We start from the raw sequence: 22,543 nt of genomic DNA, 5'->3' as shown, positions 1-22,543 counted from the left end.
TGCACTGCTATAATATCAAAACCAAATTACAACTTTATCTTCGATAGTAATTTCGAAAATCGTGCTATAAAACAGTGCTATCAATGTGAGCTTTTTTTGTAGTGTCTTCTTCAATTAATGTAAATTTTTTTTTTCGTACAAATATATTGTGTTAGTTATTGTGGATATATTTAGCATGAACAGAAAATATTAGTATAAGAATCTTTTTAGCATATTATTTCTCACTCCATGAAATGACTTGATCAAAACTTGACAATCACCATCAAAGCATGTCAAATTGTACCCTGAATAACAATGCCAGATACCTTCTTATGTCGACATCAATCTACTGAATACCAATGAGGCAATGCTAACCCAATGTGAACGGTAATAGAGAAATCTGCGATTTTAAAGCCAACACCAATTTGAGATGAACATATGAGATTCTTAAAAGATTTAAATAAGCATTATTGTTACACTCGACACATTAGTTTTGCAAGAAACATTCTTATGGCAGCAGTAGATCAACTATTTCTTAAGGAGCGAGTTCACAGAACATGCAACTATTTAATGACCCATGCGATGGTATCGTTCAATAGACTACAATATACATGTTTTCCATATATATACTAGCTAGAAGATGGAGAGTAATAATGATTTAATAGCTTAGCATTATTCTCAGGAAAGTGCGACATAAATCTAAGAAGGAATGATAAGAGCACCCTCAATGGGGTTTCTAAACATTGGTTTCTTAAATAAAATTAAAGTGTAAGTATAGATAAATAATATTTTTAATTATGGGTACCTTAAATTTGGAGAAACTTAGTCCAATTGTTTCTTAGTTAAAAAACAATTGGGCTAAGTTTCTCCAAATTTAAGATACCTATCTAATATTTAAATAATATATATATTTTATTATTTATTAAGAATCATGTTTAGAAACCCCCATTGAGGTTGCTCTAAGTGTATACAAGAAGAAAGAAGTCGCACGTGGGAGAGAAGAAAACAGAGAGATCAAGTGAAGACACATACAAACGAAAATAGTGTATATAAGCTTTAGTTTTATCTTGTAGAACTTTTATTAGTACAAGTGTAAACAAATTAAGGCAAGGGCTTGTTCCTATTCTTGAGAACGCTGTTGATAAAAATATCCTTGTCGACTTGCATGATTTGTTCCAGAGATTCTTGTTTGATACATCTTTGATTTTGATGACCGGGTATGATCCAAAATGTTTATCTATTGAAATGCCTAATGTTGGGGTCGGATTTCACCCATCCTTTGAGACCGAGCCAAACTTCAACACCTCGGGTTATCCTGCTAGTCAGCTCGGGTACCCTGCCAGTCAGTCTGCCAGTCAGCTCGGGTACCCTGCCAGTCAGTCTGCCAGTCAGCTCGGGTACCCTGCCAGTCAGTCTGCCAGTCAGCTCGGGTACCCTGCCAGTCAGTCTGCCAGTCAGCTCGGGTACCCTGCCAGTCAGTCTGCCAGTCAGCTCGGGTACCCTGCCAGACAGTCTGCCAGTCAGCTCGGGTACCCTGCCAGTCAGTCTGCCAGTCAGCTCGGGTACCCTGCCAGTCAGTCTGCCAGTCAGCTCGGGTACCCTGCCAGTCAGTCTGCCAGTCAGCTCGGGTACCCTGCCAGTCAGTCTGCCAGTCAGCTCGGGTACCCTGCCAGTCAGTCTGCCAGTCAGCTCGGGTACCCTGCCAGTCAGTCTGCCAGTCAGCTCGGGTACCCTGCCAGTCAGCTCGGGTACCCTGCCAGTCAGTCTGCCAGTCAGCTCGGGTACCCTGCCAGTCAGTCTGCCAGTCAGCTCGGGTACCCTGCCAGTCAGTCTGCCAGTCAGCTCGGGTACCCTGCCAGTCAGTCTGCCAGTCAGCTCGGGTACCTTGCCAGTCAGTCTGCCAGTCAGCTCGGGGTACACAGTCAGCTCGGGGTACACTGCCGAGCCTTATACTGCAGTTACCCCGAGGCAAAGTCTCAGTGCTACCCGAGGTGAAATGTGTATTGTTCCCGAGGCAAAGTCTCAGTGCTACCCGAGGTGAAATGTGTATTGTTCCCGAGGCAAAGTCTCAGTGCTACCCGAGGTGAAATGTGTATTGTTCCCGAGGCAAAGTCTCAGTGCTACCCGAGGTGAAATGTGTATTGTTCCCGAGGCGAAGTCTGCAAAGTCACCCGAGGCGAAGTCTTCATCATCACCCGAGGCAAAGACTTGATAAATATTCATCTTCAAAGTATCATTTCCAAACAAGGCATCATTTCCGAAGGGTCATTTCCGATAAACCCGGAAATGATAAAGGAGAATCACGAAGGATCAACTTAAATCAGGAAATCTTCCAAAAAACTCCGAAGAATAAGGAAATTATCCTGATCCGCGATATCCTACACCGACTTCAAGATAAATGGAAATCTTCCGAGAATATCGCTGGAGAGGCGGTTTATCACCCCTATATAAAGAGACTCAAGGCTCTCACAGAGGGAGAAGCAAGATCGCTCTAGAATTTACACTACGCAAAGCTCTCACAGCACAAACATCTTTTTCCTTTTACGATCAAACTCTTGTACGATCAAAGTCATCTTTTTCTTAATAATATCAAGAACACCATCTTTGGTTACAATCGTTTCTGTTGTTCTTTGAGAATTCACGATTATCGTATCCCTAAAATAAAACCCTAGACAAATCTTGATTGTGTTAGTTTCGACTTCCACAGTTTGGCGCCGTCTGTGGGGATTACTTTAGAATTCTCTTACCCTAAGAACGCGAGACTCGAATACCAGAGAGGATGGTAAACGAAGACGATCGTCAGATACCGCCAGCCGGAGGAGGGAACCCTAATGCTCTGAACCCTCAGAATCCTCAACCCGATCCGACAATCTTAGCAGCCCTAGCCGAACTGAAGGATATGATGGTTAAATTCCAGAAGAAAGCTGACGATCAAGAGAAAGCTAACAAAACCTTGGCGCAGCGAGTCGACGAAATCGCAACACGTGGGCAACAAAAAACCACGCGTTTCCAGACTCGGCCGCCACGAGCTCGGAGGGACTTGCCTGGCATCAATCCAACGAGACTCACGTTCGCGACACCAACCGGCAACACCGAAGTCGCAACCCGAGCCGACCCTGCCAGATGCGAGAACCAAGATGATCCCACCGAGCCAGACACAGTGGACTTGACGGACGAGCCAGATGATCTGCAAGATGAGCGTACCCGAGCCGGAGCTAACTCCACCGAGCGAACAGATCTCACTGACGATGAAGAAACTGAGGAGAACGTAAGATGGGCCGAAGAATCCGAAAGGGAGGACGAGCTCAGCAAGATCCGAGCCTCCCTAGCCAAGGCGGAAGCTGATATGAAGCTCGTCAAAACCCAGATACATAGCGTTTCATCCTCTGCACCAAACATCGACCGAATTTTAGAAGAATCTCGGAATACGCCCTTCACCAAAAGAATTTCCGAAACGACGATGTCCAATCTGGGGAAGTTCAAAATCGACTCCTACAACGGATCAACCGACCCGAAGTGTCACATTAAATCTTTCGTGATATCCGTAGCCCGAGCCAGGTTCAAGCCCGGGGAGAAGGATGCAGGTCTATGCTTGCTGTTCGTGGAACACCTCAAAGGACCCGCATTAGAGTGGTTTTCTAAATTGGAACAAAACTCGATTGACAGTTTCGACGAGCTGTCGACACTATTCCTCAAACAATACTCCGTCCTCATCGACCCCGGAACCTCCGACGCGGATCTGTGGTCCCTATCTCAACAGCCCACCGAACCGTTGAGAGATTTCCTCACAACCTTCAAATCGACGCTAGCCAAGGTCGAAGGAATTACAGATGTAGCCGCTCTTTCGGCTTTGAAGAAAGCTCTCTGGTACAAGTCAGAATTCAGAAAAGAGCTGAACCTATCCAAACCTACTACAATTCGCGACGCGCTGCACCGAGCCTCAGATTTCGTCGCCTACGAAGAAGAAATGGAGCTACTAGCGAAGAGACACGAGCCGACAAAGCAAGCATCCCAAACCGAGAAAGCCCAAACAGGACTGCAGAGCCAGAAGAAGCCGGATCAGAGTGAAACGTACACGCACCACGAGGGGCACGATTTCTCAGGAGCCCACAACTATCAAGTCGACGTAGGCCGTGGGCAAGGAAGAGATTCATTCACTTGGAAAAGATGTCAACCCCCAGGTGACGAAAAAGAATACTGCGAGCATCACAAGACCATCGGGCATCACACTTCCAGATGCAGGAGCCTCGGAGCAATATTAGCGGCCAAATTTCTAGCCGGAGAGCTTGGGACGAACATAACCCTCAAAGACCTACAACCAGAACAAGTTCAGCCCGAACAGGTGGACACAGCAAGGGGTCCCGAGCCAAGGGAGCCAGAGGCTCCGAAGAGAGTCCGGGGAACACCCGACGAGGAGCGTGACGGAACACGACAAAGAATCTACATGATAATGGGAGGATCAGCGTTTTGCCCCGACACCGTAGCCGCGATCAAAGCCTATCAGAGACGAGCCAAAGCGACCGATGAGCCTGAGGTGGAGATGACGAATCCTAACCCCATTGCCGTCACAATTGGTTCCGAGGAGGCCGAGACTATCCCAGTTGTGGAAACACCTCAGGAAATACTACCGCTAAAAACCTAAGGTACGCATAAGCTTGAACTACGGGGTGGCTTGATCCCCGAAAAGGGTACGTAGGCAGCTCGTCCTCGGACGAGTTCAGCTACCTCCCCTTATCAAAAAGGGGGGGGGAGAGTGGGGTCCGTATATCCATACTCCCATTCAAACTTTATCAATTATATGTTTCCTATACTCCTATTCAAATTTTATCAAACTATATTTCTAAGTATACACTTCGGGTTTTACTAAACCTACCTCGGTCTTTACCCCGAAACTCGCCTCGGGAAATCAACACGGTCTAAACTCCGTATTGTTCGTTTGGGCGATGGCCACGCCCGCGAACTAAATTCATCTACACCTCCACGGTTACAGCGCGCTATATAAGCATTCGAGACAATCTGGTCGAAGATATCCGACCAAAGATGAAATTGTCTTCAAAAATCCCAGTAAAATCTTAACACTGGTGCCCCAGTTCGCTTCTAAGCACTGGTTATCGATTGAATCGAATCGGGTCGCGACCGTGAACGTTCAAATCTTTCTGCTAAAACCCAGTTTATCTTAACACTGGTACCCATCTTTCTCTCCGGCTGCTAAAACCCAGTTTATCTTAACACTGGTACCTATCTTTCGCTCCGGCTACTAAAACCCAGTTTATCTTAACACTGGTATCTATCTTTCGCTCCGGCTACATAAATTCTTTTTTACTTAGGACAAAAAGATGTTTTGATACGGAAACTATTCAAAATCATTGTATTCTCTTCGAAGACAAGGATCTTTGAAAATAGCGTTTGTATTTACTTTGCAAAAATACAACGACAAAGTCATCCATGCACAATCTTACACTACAACCAAAAAGGAAGAAAAAGGACGGTTCTAAGAGTGCCGCCTCAGGTTCACTGGCGACTCGAAGCAGAAGTTAACAGCTCGGTCGACTCATTCATGAAGCTCGTCACACTTGCTCCCAAGTCAACGAGCTGGGGGGCTAACTGTTGGGGTCGGATTTCACCCATCCTTTGAGACCGAGCCAAACTTCAACACCTCGGGTTATCCTGCTAGTCAGCTCGGGTACCCTGCCAGTCAGTCTGCCAGTCAGCTCGGGTACCCTGCCAGTCAGTCTGCCAGTCAGCTCGGGTACCCTGCCAGTCAGTCTGCCAGTCAGCTCGGGTACCCTGCCAGTCAGCTCGGGTACCCTGCCAGTCAGTCTGCCAGTCAGCTCGGGTACCCTGCCAGTCAGTCTGCCAGTCAGCTCGGGTACCCTGCCAGTCAGTCTGCCAGTCAGCTCGGGTACCCTGCCAGTCAGCTCGGGTACCCTGCCAGTCAGCTCGGGTACCCTGCCAGTCAGTCTGCCAGTCAGCTCGGGTACCCTGCCAGTCAGTCTGCCAGTCAGCTCGGGTACCCTGCCAGTCAGTCTGCCAGTCAGCTCGGGTACCCTGCCAGTCAGCTCGGGTACCCTGCCAGTCAGCTCGGGTACCCTGCCAGTCAGTCTGCCAGTCAGCTCGGGTACCCTGCCAGTCAGTCTGCCAGTCAGCTCGGGTACCCTGCCAGTCAGTCTGCCAGTCAGCTCGGGTACCCTGCCAGTCAGTCTGCCAGTCAGCTCGGGTACCTTGCCAGTCAGTCTGCCAGTCAGCTCGGGGTACACAGTCAGCTCGGGGTACACTGCCGAGCCTTATACTGCAGTTACCCCGAGGCAAAGTCTCAGTGCTACCCGAGGTGAAATGTGTATTGTTCCCGAGGCAAAGTCTCAGTGCTACCCGAGGTGAAATGTGTATTGTTCCCGAGGCAAAGTCTCAGTGCTACCCGAGGTGAAATGTGTATTGTTCCCGAGGCAAAGTCTCAGTGCTACCCGAGGTGAAATGTGTATTGTTCCCGAGGCGAAGTCTGCAAAGTCACCCGAGGCGAAGTCTTCATCATCACTCGAGGCAAAGACTTGATAAATATTCATCTTCAAAGTATCATTTCCAAACAAGGCATCATTTCCGAAGGGTCATTTCCGATAAACCCGGAAATGATAAAGGAGAATCACGAAGGATCAACTTAAATCAGGAAATCTTCCAAAAAACTCCGAAGAATAAGGAAATTATCCTGATCCGCGATATTCTACACCGACTTCAAGATAAATGGAAATCTTCCGAGAATATCGCTGGAGAGGCGGTTTATCACCCCTATATAAAGAGACTCAAGGCTCTCACAGAGGGAGAAGCAAGATCGCTCTAGAATTTACACTACGCAAAGCTCTCACAGCACAAACATCTTTTTCCTTTTACGATCAAACTCTTGTACGATCAAAGTCATCTTTTTCTTAATAATATCAAGAACACCATCTTTGGTTACAATCGTTTCTGTTGTTCTTTGAGAATTCACGATTATCGTATCCCTAAAATAAAACCCTAGACAAATCTTGATTGTGTTAGTTTCGACTTCCACACCTAAGGTTGAGTTCGGTGACGCAGTAGATGGTGTCTCTGACAGAGTTTTCTATAGACATGTCAAGCCGGTTTTCTTGTGGAGGCTCCAATATTGGATTGGTGTAGGACTCGAGAAAAGATTGAAAAGAGGTCTTGCGGTTTTCGATCAACTTCTCGAGAAGATCATAACGGCTAAAAGAGAGGAGATCAAAAGTCTTGGGACTCAACATCACTCAAGAGGAGAGGCCATAGACGTTTTGACATACTACATGACTATGGACACGACCGAATATTAGTACTTGAAACCAAGTGATGATAAATTCATTAAAGACACTATTTTGGGTTTCTTGATAGTGGCAAGAGACACAATAAGTTCAGCTCTCACTTGGTTCTTCTGGCTTCTGTCCAAGAACCCTGAAGCAATGAACAAGATTCGACAAGAGGTTAACAAGAAGATGCCGAGGTTTGATCCCGCAGATTTAGACAAGCTCGTGTATCTACACGGTGCCGTGTGTGAGACGCTAAGGTTATACCCACCAGTCCCATTTAACCACAAGTCACCGGCAAAGCCAGACGTGCTTCCAAGTGGGCATAAAGTCGATGAGAATTGGAAGATTGTCATATCTATGTATGCATTAGGGAGGATGAAATCTGTTTGGGGAGATGACGCGGAAGATTTCAGACCAGAGAGATGGATTTCATACAGTGGAAGGTTAAAACAAGAACCTTCATATAAGTTCTTGGCGTTTAACGCTGGTCCAAGAGCTTGCTTGGGAAAAAAGTTAACGTTCTTGCAGATGAAGACAGTGGCTGCGGAAATCATACGAAACTATGACATCAAGGTCGTTGAAGGGCACAAAACCGAACCTGTTCCTTCTGTTCTTTTTCGCATGCAACATGGTCTCAAAGTTAATATCACTAAGATCTAGTAACAGTTTTATTTTTATTTTGCTGTTATAGATTTCAATAAAAGATGCATGTTCACTCATGCTTAGACTTATTTTGCAAACACGTCTTTGTATCAGTCTTTTGCTTTTAAGCAGCTCGTATTTCATAATAACATCATGGTTTCACAATATGTGCTCACATTTTGTGGTCTTAAGAAATCTGATGTTTTGTTACCATTTTTTTTTTTTTTTTTTGGCAGCTATGGTTTGTTACCATTATGGGACCCTTCCCCACAGTTATAACTTATAACACCCAAAAACACAGGTTCATAATAACATGTGTCTTGACGAAAACATAAAAATAACATGCAAATCTATATATAATAGCAATCTAATAAATACCATTTGCACATTTGAACGATTGCGTCTTTTTATCGCAACCTTCGTTTAAATCGGTTATTTTTTTACGGTTATGTCTTTTTATTGAATTTTCTCTTTGAATTTTCGTTGAATTATTTACGGTTATATTTGTTCAATTACAGTCGTATCTTTTCAGTTTACAGTTATATCTTTATAGTTGCATTAGTTCATTTAAAGTTACGTCTTTCCATTATATAATTTCATTGCATTTTTTGTATAGTTAGTAATACTACGAAGTTTTTTTACATCAACCATTAGACTACATATCAAATTGGTTTTATTAACCAAAATAACAACCTCAATAAATGCATTTTGCACTTCTGAACGGTTGTTTCTCTTTATCGTAACTTTCCGTTAAAATATTAACGGTTATTTTTTTGGGTGTGTTTTTTTTATCGCAACTCTTCATTAAAATATTGACGGTTATTTTTCGGTTGTGTATTTTTATTGCAACTTTCAGTTAAAATATTGGTTGTTACTTTATTCGTTTGTGTCTTTTTATCGTAGCTATCCGTTAAAATATTGACGATTATTTTTTCTCGGTTGTGTCTTTTTATCGCAATTTTCCGTTAAAATGTTGACTGTTATTTTTTCTCGGTTGTGTCTTTTTATCGCAACTCTTCGTTAAAATATTGACGGTTAATTTTTTAGTTGACGGTTATTTTTCTTTCTGGCAACTTTTCGTTAAAATATTAACGGTTACTTTTTTCGTTGACGGTTAGTTTTTTGGATGTATTTTTTTCTCGCAACTTTCCGTTAAAATATTGACGGTTACTTTTTTTGTTTCTGTTTTTTATCATAACTTTTTGTTAAAATATTGACGATATTTTTTTCTCGATTGTGTCTTTTTTTGTCTGTTAAAATATTGACGGTTATTTTTTTTCTCGGTTGTCTCTTTTTATCGCAATTTTTTGCTAAAATATTGACAGTTATTTTTTTTCGGTGGTATCTTTTTATCGCAACTCTTCGTAAAAATATTGACGGTTACTTTTTTCGTTGACAGTTATTTTTTCGGTTATGTCTTTTTATCGTAACTTTCCATTAAAATATTGACGGTTATTTTTTTTCTCGGTTGTCTCTTTTTATCGCAATTTTTTGCTAAAATATTGACAGTTATTTTTTCTCGGTGGTATCTTTTTATCGCAACTCTTCGTAAAAATATTGATGGTTACTTTTTTCGTTGACAGTTATTTTTTCGGTTATGTCTTTTTATCGTAACTTTCCATTAAAATATTTACGGTTATTTTTTTTTGTTTGTGTCTTTCGATCGCAACTTTCCGTTAAAAGTTTGGCAGTTATTTTTTCTCGGTTGTGTCTTTTTATCACAACTCTTCGTTAAAATATTGACGTTTTTTTTATTTCGTTGACGATTATTTTTTTGGTTGTGTCTTTTTATCGCAACTTTCTGTTAAAATATTAACATTACTTTTCTCGTTTGTGTCTTTTTATCGCAACTTTTCGTTAAAATATTAACGGTTATTTTTTCTCGGTTGTATCTTTTTGTCCTAGCTCTTTGTTAAAATATTTACGGTTACAATTTTTCATTGATGGTTATTTTTTCGGTTGTGTCTTTTTATCATAACTTTCACTTAAAATATTGACGGTTTCTTTTTTTGTTTTTGTCTTTTTATCGTATCTTTCCTTTAAAATATCGACGGTTTCTTTTTCTCGGTTGTGTCTTTCTATCGCAACTTTCCGTTAAAATATTGACGTTCGTTTTTCTTGGTTGTGTCTTTTTATCGCAACTTTTCGTTAAAATATTAACGGTTATTTTTTTCCGTTTGTGTGTTTTTATCTATGTTGCATGGAAACTCTCTTCGAGGTCCGTTTCCCGTTTCCGAAACGTTTCGGAAACGGAAACTCTTCGGAAACACGAAAAACGTCACGGAAACACGTTTTCTAAAAATTTATGTTTGGAAACACGATGGAAACTCACGTTTCTAAAATGGAAACGCGACAAATCCTTTTTATTGACTTTGGAAACTTAATAAATAAAAGTTGAAAAAATTAAGATTTATAGAGTAATACATATCACTAATTTTGGAAAACTCTGAGTTTTTAGATTTTTTTATCGACAAACTAGATTTGGAGGCATCTTTATATGATCTACGATGAAACTAATGAAAATGAGAATGAAAATGTTGGTCTAAATTAAATATTTGAACTTGAACCTTTTAATCTTTTTTTCTTTTAGAATTTTAGTTAACCTATTTAATATTTGATGTTTTGGACTTGTATTGTTTAATTAAACTATTTTTATAGTTTTATGTTAATGTTATATATATACATATATTATATATGTGTATACGTTTCCAAAACGTTTCCAATCTCTAATTTTAGAAAAAAATTGTTTCCCGTTTCTGAAACGTTTCGCTTCCACGTTTCCGTTTCCGTTTCCATGCAACATAGCTTTTTATCGCAATTTTTCGTTTAAATATTGACTGTTATTTTTTCTCGATTGTGTCTTTTTATCGCAACTCTTCGTTAAAATATTTACGGTTACATTTTTCGTTGACAATTATTTTTTCTGATGTATCTTTTTATCATAACTTTTCGTAAAAATATTGACATTTACTTTTTTTGTTGTGTCTTTTTATCGCAACTTTTCGTTAAAATATTGACGGTTATTTTTTCTCGGTTGTATTTTTTATCGCAACTTTCCGTTAAAATATCGACGGTTATTTTTTCTCGGTTATGTCTTTTTATCGCAACTCTTCGTTAAAATATTGACGGTTACTTTTTGTGTTGACGGTTATTTTTCTGGTTGTGTTATTATATCTTTTTGGTTTTGATCCGCTAGAATTTTCTCTCTCTATATTATAACTCTTCGTTAGTTATTTTGTCACTTATAAATAATTTTATATTCACAAAAAATGTTTCAAAAGTGTTTTTTAATCATAATTGTTTTTTGTACATTTTTATTCATCATTTTTTTTTAATATCTTTAGAAAATATTTACGATATAACTTTAAGACATAGTTAATTTTATATAATTATTAATAATTCAATTATTTGAATATATTATAATAATAATTTAATACATAAACGTAATAAAATATATTTGTTGAAAATGAGTTTCCCCGCGATATCGGGGGGTTCATAACCTAGTTTTTTAAAAAACAATTAACTAAAATTGTTACCTTTTTTTTCTGTTCAAACAACTTTTACATATTTTCTATTTTTTTTTTTGGTTAACTTATACATCAAGAGCAAACTAAATAAGATACTTCCAACATATATATGTTTTCAAACTCTTTCATCGTGTTCAGTACGATGTATAGAAAGTACTAAATTTTTATTGATTTTTATTTTTGGTTTCCAATCAACAGTTTACCACATGTTTCCAAATTTTAATTTATGTTTTTATTTATTAAAAAGGAATTGGTGAATTGATTATCGTATAATTCATGTTTAAAATAATAATTTATTATTATTTAGTTTCACTTACTTATATATTTTTAAAATTTTTATCGAGATGATCATCCAAGATCTTTTTTGTTAATTACTATATTTGATTTTTTTTTGTTCTGAATCAAATGTGTTTCTGATCATATACTTATACTAGAGGTTAACCCGCGAGACACCACATGGCTATATTTTTTTGAAGATAATCTATAGATATAACCTGTTGTTTTGTTTGATTTAAATATACTTATATATATATATTATATTATATTATATATTACCCCGCGGTAACCTGTAGATCGATTTTTTATAACAAAAAATTGAATTTTAAGTTGAATTTGTTTTGTTAATATTGTTTGTTTTGTTTAATATTTAAGATTTTATAATTTTATTTTGATAGTTAATTCTAGAATTTCACCAGTAGTATACTGTCCCGTATTAATATCGACACAAACACATTCCACCATATAACTCCGTCCCGTGCAATTAAACATCATTTTTTTATATTTAATAATAATTTATTTAAAAGACATATAATTCGAGTCAATTTAAATAAGTTAGAAGTTTAAGATTTATTTCATATTTGTATTTCAAAAATGTATATATAGATTCTAACGCGTTTATTAAAAGTAGAAAGCCATAACAATGCATGAAAATATTCCAGATTGGTAGATTCGGAATGTTTTATTCATTTATTCGAGAAATTTCATATGGTAGGGATTTTAAGAAAACAATTTTTAAGTATCGAACAATCCGTTTTAAAACCCTTAACTAAATTATTAACAAAAAACTTCTCAAGTAAGAGATTTTAATGAAAAAAAATTCACATATTAATTGGTTCATTTAGAAGCCCACAACTAAATAATTAATGAAAAGCCCTCACATACGACATTTTAGTGAAAAATCCTTTTGATTTATCATTCCGCCTAAACGTATATAGTCGATACTTTACATTATTTGTTTAAATTATATTTGTAATATTCGATGGTTTTTTTTTGTCAATAAATATTTTTGTTTTGTTAAAGGTTTCTGTCAATAACTTAGTTAACGGGTTTTAAATCAACCGACTAGTATTTATGGGATTTTTTCATTTACATCTCTTAGTTAAGATTTTTTTTCATTAATAAGTAATGTAATTGACGGTTTGAATTGGTAGATACTTGATGATATTTTTTTAATAAAAATCTCCATATTGAAATTTAAACTAATTGGTTGAATATATTGTAGAACCATATTCAGAACTAAAGTATTTTCTAACATTGGACATATCATCTTATTTATAGTCTAATATAATAAAATCAATAGCCCCGTATTTTAATCTAGTGAGTTTATATATTTTAACATGTTAAAAAAGATTACAAGTTGAAGATCCTAAATTATCACTTTAGAATTTTCTTTTCAACTTTTAGGTGTGAAAAAGTAAATATTGATTTAAGTGTTATATTTGAAAGATATATATATATATATATATATATATATATCACTTTAATTTATTGAAAAACACTCAAATCTCTTAACTTTATGTTTTATTTCTTAATTTACAAAACTTCGCCTCATATTATGTTATATTTTTGTTCGATTAGAAAAAAATAAAAAATAGATAGTCATAATATTAGAACTTTTAGATACGCCTTGAGATTGTATGTGATGTTAAATTGTTAAAAAGATAAAATTAATTACACCGTTCCAATTGATTCATGCAAAACTTACTCAAAACAAACTAAACTCATCGAGAATATTGGAGAAAGCGAGCCAATTCTCAGGGGACTCCCCCAATGAGACTGACTCTGCAAGTCTAGGGCTTTGATTTGGTTGTTTTAGGGTTTGGCCAATCATGGAAAGAAGTAATAGGGAAAAAGTTAAAATCTCTTGAATAGAAAGTAGTTGGACTAGAAATCCGTACACTTGAAGGTGTAAAACTAGTGGGAGATAATTGGATTTTCATGAGGTATAAAGCATGTTTAGTGGCAAAAATATTTCTTACAAAGACATGGAATTTAAGAAAAATAAATATACTCTCATGTGGTGGATGCAACTATATAAATCCCTTATCTGTTTGACAGCATGAGAAAAACTTAATTCAGTCTGCCTAGAAGGTCTTAAAATGTCATAAACAGCCTTGAAAGATAGAAGTTGTCCAGAAGGATTATATTGCCAGAAGCAACAAATTATAGTTCTTGAGAACATAACTATATATGTGAAATCATTCTTTACGAAAATGTAGAAATCAAATTGTGGAATAATCCGATTCTCTATGAAATTTCTCGGAATTACAAATTGGACATCTAGAACAAGAGATATTATTTCAAAGATCTTTACAGGATTTTATATGGAAAATGCTCACTTATATTTGGTCTAGAAGAATAATAAAAGGAAGGAAAGCTAAAATAGTAAGTTTTACGAGGAGAGTATGCATAACTCCTATGTAAAAGATAAAAGTTTAGAAGCTTGTATCCAAAAGATTATTTGGACCTGAAGTCTAAGTAGACTGTGAAATAATTTTCCATCTGAAAGAGATATTATGAACTAGAATTTCAAAGACCCGAGAGGTTATATGACAATCATACCAATTTGTTCACTAAATTTTTGAATATAGTGATTCCCGAAAATATGGTATATATGACTGGAATACATATCCTGAAGATGTTGATTATAGGGGGAGAAATATGATTATGTGTGTGTGGTTGTATTCTTTTTTCTTATCATGATTTTTATCCCATTGGGTTTTTCCATGAATGGTTTTTAACGAGACAACAAAGAACACGCGAATGATAGACACACGTAAAGAGAAATGTTGTGATTCCAATGATGAAAGACTATCATTCTTCAAAGTCTTTAACATACATTGATGAGATCGAGAGAAAAAAAGATAATGATAAAGATGATCAACCTACGAGACCAATGAACTGTAGAAGAATGGTGACTAACGTGTCCTACAAATTCGTTCAAGTGAAGATTTGGCGAATCTATTTACCAAGGTGTTTCCGACAACTACTTTCAAGAAGTTACTTCATCATATTTGATCGCATCATCTCGAAGATTCAAGTGATTTACTTATGAGGGGGAGTAAAAGCACGCTGCACTCTTTTTCCTTTAACCATGGTTTTTCCCATTGAGTTTTTCTGGTAAGGTTTTTAATGAGGTAGCATCTCACATGCGCATTTGAGACCATATTTATATAATGGTCATCTAAGGAGAAGTGTTATAAATAATATGGGTATTATGTGGATGTCTATTATAGGTCCATTAGTAGATTCTAGAAGCCTTGATCTCTAACCTAAAGCCTAATAATTGTATCTCTATATATATTGTATCTTATATAATAGATCGATAACAGAGAGAAACAAACCCTAAAACCTCTTTGTTCACAACATAAATCTCTTATTTAAGATTTTTTTCATTAATAATTAATGTAGTTGACGGTTTCAAATGAATTGGTAGATACTTGATGATTTTTTAAATAAAAATCTCCATATTGAAATTTAAACTAATTGGTTGAATATATTTTAAAACCATATTCACAACTAAAGTATTTTTTAACATTGGACATATCATCTTATTTATAATCTAATATAATAAAATCAAAAGCCCCGTAATCTAATCTAGTGAGTTTATATATTATAACATGTTAAAAGAGATTACAAGTTGAAGATCCTAAATTATCACTTTAGAATTTTCTTTTAAACTTTTAAGTGTGAATAAAAGTAAATATTTGATTTAAGTGTTATATTTGAAAAAGATATATATATATATATACCACTTTAATTTATTGAAAAACACACAAATCTCTTAACTTTATATTTTATTTCTTAATTTACAAAATGTTGCCTCATATTATGTTATATTTTTATTCAATTAGAAAAAGGATAAACAAAAGAGATAGTCATAATCTTAGAACTTTTAGATACGCCTTGAGATTGCATGTGATGTTAAATTGTTAAAAAGATAAAATTAATTATACCGTTCCAATTTATTCATGCAAAATTACTCGAAGCAAACTAAACTCATAGAACTTTTAGATACGCGTTGAGATTGCATGTGATGTTAAATTGTTAAAAAGATAAAATTAATTATACCGTTCCAATTTATTCACGCAAAACTACCCGAAGCAAACTAAATTCATCGAGAAGATTGGAAAAAGCGGGCCAATTCTCAGGAGACTCCACCAATGAGACTAACTCTGCAAGTCTAGGGCTTTGATTTGGTTGTTTGTGGGTTTGATACTTCGATGAATTATTTAAACCCTCTTTTTTTAGTAAACTCTTCTCCAATTTAATGAAAATTCACCAAAACTGTTATACGTTCACAAAATCTGATCAAAGTTTCCAAAAGAAATAAAGCAATTCACAAATTATACGTACACAAACTCGACCTCTATCCACAAAATCTGATCAAAGTATCATAAAGACATAAACAAATTCTCCTTCTCCCATCACCCATCACTAGCCTTCACCTCCTCCTCATCTTACTGCACTCTCTTTTATAACTTTGATATTTTATCCACCATGGGCACATGCTAAATTAGGGTTATAAATTGCATGAAAACCAGTGCTGATCCTGAAATTTGAAGAGTACTGGAAGCAATTACATTTTTTTTCTTTTAATTTGTTACTCTTTATATAGATATATACATGTCCTCTAGACAATTGGCCTACTGTAACATGCAGCCCTTGTATTTTGAGTTATTTAGGTGTATATTAATTTATATGCCCAGTTGACCAAATAATTAGCTTTGTAGCCATGATTATTTAAAAAATAGGTAAGTATGAAAGAGAAATAAAATGCAAACCAAAAATATCCTTCTTTCTTGTATTAATTACACAAATGCCACTGATTAAAGGATATTAATGTGCGGTCGTCACTGTTCATTTTGATATCTACGACATTGTTCATCCGATAAAGAAAACCAGTCTCCATTGCTAGAGACAAATAACAAAACAATGACTTTTGTCATTAACAATTTTACTAGTAGTATAAATTATATTATATATGGATAAGTTTACAAATTATATGATAAACTCATATTTATCATGTTAAATTATTTATTATATCATACAAAATATAACAAAATTACATATAATGTGTTAAATATAAAATTTGCTCGATAATGTTATTCATATCAAAAACTTTATACATTACCATGTTTATTTATCCTGATAACTTAATTATTATTGTTAAATTATACATTAACATATTATGTTAACGTTAGTTTTATAATATTAAGTGGACACTGGTAACATGTTAAAGTATATATTACAAGATATAAATATGTAGATTATTTTTCATATGTTTTTCTCTTGATAATTAGATTGGTATTGGCTAACTTATATACTACCATATTTATATTTTTATAAATTTAAGAATTATTTTTAACTTATATATTAGCATATTTACTTATCGTGATAATTTAATTATTACTTTTAACTTGTATGTTAGCATTTTTATTTACATTCCTAATTAAATTGTTATCATTTTTTTGGGTCAAAATATAATTGATGGGTTAAAATGCTCTAATCGAGAAAAGACTACAAAATAGTCAAAATAATTGGATCCAGATATTCCAATGAAGTGGAAAGAGACTTACGATTCACCTAGATATAATTGATGGTCTTAGCCATACGGCTCCAAGTATTGAACATTTCGATGACGGATTCAAGAGGGTGGATGTTCGACATGAGATTATAGAATTGGTTGGGTTGGTTATCTCTGAAGATCTAAACTGCTGCTCGTTGATCATCGAGAGACACTATGGAATCGGTCGGAGCTCCCATCACTTATGAAGTCGAAGATGATGAATAAGGTTGATGTTGCTTGTCCCAATAGTGTCGTCGTTTTTATCACGGTGTGTCGACATTAGTTTTGTAGGAGAAGAAGTAAACAAAATAATAAGAAGGTGTATAAAGTAAATTCTTTTGTCCAAACACTATAGAAAAAAACTGTCAGAACTCTTACTTAATTTTTGATTCTTCTGAACATAGATAGTGATAATATCCTTATATTTACTTACTTAGATATTACAAGATCCTGATTTTTGTTGTGTATACTATGTATGAACGTAGTGTTTATATATTTAAACTTAAAAGTTTTTGGTATTAGAATAAACTGAGATATTTGGTATATAGAGTTAAACTCATGACATCTAAGCACTAACACAAAGAAACAATCAAGGCATGAGAAAACAGTAGTTCAAAATAATAAGATTAATTCACTTTGATTTATAAAAGCACACAAATTATGCAAGTTTCAGTGTAAGTAAACAAATCTCTAGACTAGGTCGTCTAGCTAGGTCTAGAACCAAGTCTTCTCGAATCTGAATTCTGGATAGTCCATTGATCGAGAAGACTAAGAAACCCCTAAAAGCTCCAGATTCTCTTTGACAATAGTGAATACTTGTAGGATAAGCTTCATAAGCTTCAGAGTTTAGCATCATAATTTTTGACATCACTTTCTATCCAACTAATATTACCTGTAATTTAAATAATTTATTAATTATATTGATATAAAATTAATAATAAATAGAAAAATTTAGAGATTGAAGAAATATCTTAAATTACCTTTGATGTAAAAAAATTTCCCTTTAAATGGACTTCCTAAATCAAGGATAAATCTCATTACATATCTGATACAATTTTTTTCCTAAATGTCTTGTTTTTATGGCCCCCCAAAAGGTAAAATATATGTATGGGTTGTCTCTAAAACTAAATGATTATCACTTTACCCTCAATATATCACATGCCTACACGTAAGGGTGAAACTAATATCTATCCTAAAAATTTAGTAAAATTGAAAATTAATTAGTCCAGCAAAGAAATAAGAAAAACCTATTGAGTTGAAAACCTTTTATTTACTATATAAACAATCCTCCTCATTCTAACAAAACAAAACAAAACACACATAACAAAGATAATAGATATGAGGGGGAAGGTTAAGTTATCGTTCATAGAAAATGATACAGTGAGGAAAACAACATTCACCAAAAGGAAGAAAGGAATAATGAAGAAACTCCACGAGCTAGCGACTCTATGTGATGTTGAAGCATGTGCGGTCATCAATAGCCCGTACAACTCGATCCCGGAGGCTTGGCCATCAAAGGAAGGCGTTGAAGAAGTGGTGTCGAATTTTATGGAGTTTTCGGTGATAGACCGGACCAAGAAGATGGTGGATCAAGAGACATTTATACGTCAAAGGATCGCCAAAGAAACAGAAAAACTGCAAAAGCTACGTGATGAGAACCGAAATTCTCAAATTCGAGATTTAATGTTCGGTTGTCTCAAAGGGGAGATAGATGTTTATCATCTTCATGGAAGAGATCTTCTAGATTTGAGTTTCTTTATTGATAAGTATCTCAATGGTCTTATTCGTAGGGTTGAGATCCTTACGGAGAACGGTGAGTCTTCTTCTTCTTTACCTCCTCCTATTGGGGCAGCTCCTATTGGTGTGGATGCATCTGCTCCAATCGGATTTGATGGTCATATGATTCAATATCAAAATCAAGATCAGCAAAAGCCGGTTAAGTTCCAATATCAGACTCTTTTTGATTTTTATGATCAGATTCCAAAGAAAATCCATGATTTTAATATGAAAATGAATATAGATTCAAATCAAAGTATGATTTTGGATTTGAATCAAAATCTTAATGTTGGAGAGAACGAGGGCATTCCTTGCTTGGACATCAACAACTACCAACCTGAAATCAATGGTCTCACTACCATCACCACTGTCCTCACTGATGTTTGTGCTCCTAACATCACCAATGATCTCTAGCTAGTCTAAAGGATGTATTTCGAGTGAAGTGTTTGATCATCTGCATTTTTTTTTTTCCATTTCAGAAAACAAAATTTATCCGGTCTAAAAAAAAAAAAAAATTTATATGTGATGTTTTTTTTTTAATTGTTGTAATACTTAAAAGTTTTTTTCTTTAAGTTCGTTTCCATTGATGTATTTGCCTCAAAAAGTTTAGTTCTATTTGAAGAAGTTTAATCATTACAAAATAAATAGTTTTAACTATCTTTTTAAATACTAACCTCCAAGTAAACATAAGTGTGCACATTATTTTTAAAACAAGTTCTTTATTTACTTTTTTTTTTATTTGCTTTGTAATTATTTAAAAGATAAAAAATATCTAAAATAGTTTTGATTAAGTCAATTTCTTTCCTCTGCCTGTATATATTTTATTGCTATGTCAGGTTTTCCTCCTCCTTAGAATTTAACTAAAAAAGATTATGAATGCCATTGCCATATTTTGTTGGATTCAAATGCTGATAACAAAAAAGAAAAGGATTTTAATTTTATGTGCCATACTATTTCAAGATGTTTATAGCAAATTCAACTACGTAGTTTAGGTGACCACCTAATTTTCTAATGCATATCTCATCTATGGAGTCGAGAAGGCGTCCCGTGGGATGCCAAAAATCAAACACAAAAGTATGTATAGTAGTGCTGACAATTGCGAATCTCCTGCTGTACATATTCAACCGTAATTGACCCTAACTTCAATAGCTTTGCCATGTCTTGGAACCTAAATTAGAATCCTTACCATCCTAAAAAGTATCCTAACGGATAATATATTGTCGTAACCACCAATAATAAACCCGATGAAGTTATTAGTTTCCAAATTAAGCTTAACCTGAACATCCGTGACACATGAATACGTTGGATATCAAGCCCTCATTCTTTTTTAGGAAAACACAATTCTTTCCACATATTGGCACGTTTTTGGGAAAAACATAGAATAGTACGTAGAAAATCTAGCAAGATACGGAAACATAAGAAATTAAGGAATCTTAAAAGTCTATTCTTTCGCTTTGTTTCCACACTGGATAAGATTTCTGAGATCAAGAGAATCGCAAATAAAGTAAATTTTATGCGTTGGACCTAAATATATTTAGTCGATAATTTACATTCTTGCCTGTTAAAAATGACTTGTGTGTATTTTCTTTTGAAACAATGCTGTGTTTCTTCATAAATAATATCAATTTTTAAAAGTCGCTAATGCCGATAAACAAATTTCTAAACTTGTGTAAAATAGAAACCGTCATCCATTCACGTGGTTATCTTTTATTTCTGTTTCGTTTAACTACTAAAGTTATACATGAATTTGTTTTTTTCATTGTTTTACGCAACCATGGATGCGATATCTTAGTTATATAAACTCATCGTTTCAGATTCTCAATATATTGCATCACATGTTTAATGATATGTTAGGATTAAAGGGGTCAAGGTAATTGGAAGCTCGGATGCAACGAAAAACGAAGTCACTAAACCAATAATATATCCGAGAGTTTGCACTTTCTTTTTGTGCAAGTCTAGGGCTTAGATTTGGTTGCTTTAGGGTTCGATACTTCGATGAATCATATCAACCCGCTTTTTTTTAATGACTTTGTAAACTCTTATTCAATGTAACGGATATATTCTTTTGAAAACTCCTCTTCAATTTAATGTATATATTTTTGTTTTTCGTACAAATATATGGTATTAGCCATTGTGGATATATTTAGCTTGAACAGAAAATATTAGTATAAAAATCTTTTTAGCATATTATTTCTTAAATCTTTTGAAAACTCTATGATATGACTTGATTAAAACTTGACAATCACCTTCAAAGCATGTCAAATTGTACCCTGAATAACAATGCCAGATACGTTCTTATATGTAGACATCAGTCTACTGAATACCAACGAGGCAATTTTTAAAGTCGCTAATGTCGATAAATTGTTTTCCAAAATGGTGTAAAATTGAAACCGTCATCCATTCTCATGGTTATCTTTTATTTCTGATTCGTTTCACTACTAAAGTTATACATGAATTTGTTTTTTTTTTCATTGTTTTACGCAACAATGGATGCGATATCTTAGTTATATATACTCATCATTTCAGATTCTCAATATATTGCATCGCATGTTTAATGATATGTTAGGATTAAAGGGGTCAAGGTAATTGGAATCTCGGATGCAACGAAAAACGAAGTCACTAAACCAATAATATATCTAAGAGTTTGCACTTTCTTTTTGTGCAAGTCTAGGGCTTGGATTTGGTTGCTTTAGGGTTTGATACTTGGATGAATCATATCAACCCGCTTCTTTTTAATGACTTTGTAAACTCTTATTCAATGTAATGGATATATTCCTTTGTAAGCTCTCACTACAAGAAAAACGTATATTGATAGCGCAGAAAAACTGCTATCGTAGGTAATACATAGCGAAATTACAACTGCTATGATCTCGGCAGCTATGGTAGATGCCCCACCTACGATAGCATTAATTTTGTCTGCTATAGTATCTTCATATACAATAGCACTTTATTAGTGTTATTATTTACTTTTTCATAGCAATAATTTAATGCCATTATTTAGTTGTTCATAACAATTTATGAATTTTTCCAATTTTTTCTTACAATTTGATTTATATAATTCTTATATTTGAATCCTGTTTTTAGAATTTATTTAATTGGATAGAAAAACTTTAATATTTCATAAATTTTGAACAATGTTTACATAACATCATACCAATCATTATACTAATTAACATCGAAAGTATACCTAAGTCTTAACCAAAATAAAACTAACATCATAAGGATAAACTAACTTCTTGAGATATAACCCATCCAAGCTTGCTCATCTTCTTGCATTGGCTGCATATAATTTGACATAAAAAGTGAGAAATATTGTCAGATAAGAAAATTAGGTAGAAGATGTTATGTCAACTTGGTTTAGATAATTCACATACTAGTACATAAGAGTGATTGTTGTGGTGACCTAAGACGATATTTTTTGTCTGACTACCCTAGATTTAATTTCATGCCCCAATGTCGCATAAGCCAAAGATCAGTCA

At 35.1% G+C, this 22,543-nt stretch overlaps 2 protein-coding genes across 2 annotated transcripts; both read left to right on the top strand.

Annotated features, from left to right (window-relative positions):
- The first annotated feature begins 4,429 nt into the window (after positions 1-4,429).
- LOC9322946 (alkane hydroxylase MAH1) lies at positions 4,430-7,931 on the top strand. Its single transcript, XM_021035192.1, has 3 exons — positions 4,430-4,579; positions 7,029-7,215; positions 7,357-7,931. The coding sequence occupies exons 1-3, from the start codon at positions 4,430-4,432 to the stop codon at positions 7,929-7,931; spliced, it is 912 nt and encodes a 303-aa protein (XP_020890851.1).
- A 10,430-nt stretch (positions 7,932-18,361) lies between these two features.
- Positions 18,362-19,694, top strand: LOC110231060 (MADS-box transcription factor PHERES 1-like). The gene has a single exon (XM_021035809.1). The coding sequence runs from the start codon at positions 18,627-18,629 to the stop codon at positions 19,476-19,478; it is 852 nt and encodes a 283-aa protein (XP_020891468.1). The 5' UTR covers positions 18,362-18,626; the 3' UTR covers positions 19,479-19,694.
- Positions 19,695-22,543: the final 2,849 nt, after the last annotated feature.

This window comes from Arabidopsis lyrata (assembly GCF_000004255.2).
Source record: "Arabidopsis lyrata subsp. lyrata unplaced genomic scaffold ARALYscaffold_2, whole genome shotgun sequence".
Classification (NCBI taxonomy): Eukaryota; Viridiplantae; Streptophyta; class Magnoliopsida; order Brassicales; family Brassicaceae; genus Arabidopsis; species Arabidopsis lyrata.
This window is presented reverse-complemented; position numbering and strand designations above follow the sequence as displayed.

Bases quoted from the DNA above. Each gene is read 5' to 3' on its own strand.
- LOC110231060 (XM_021035809.1), top strand. From the start codon at position 18,627: ATGAGGGGGAAGGTTAAGTTATCGTTCATAGAAAATGATACAGTGAGG.
- LOC9322946 (XM_021035192.1), top strand. From the start codon at position 4,430: ATGGGAGGATCAGCGTTTTGCCCCGACACCGTAGCCGCGATCAAAGCC. The intron at 4,580-7,028 runs GTTGTGGAAACA...TCCACACCTAAG, and splicing joins AGGAGGCCGAGACTATCCCA to GTTGAGTTCGGTGACGCAGT. The intron at 7,216-7,356 runs GTCTTGGGACTC...GTTTCTTGATAG, and splicing joins TAAAAGAGAGGAGATCAAAA to TGGCAAGAGACACAATAAGT.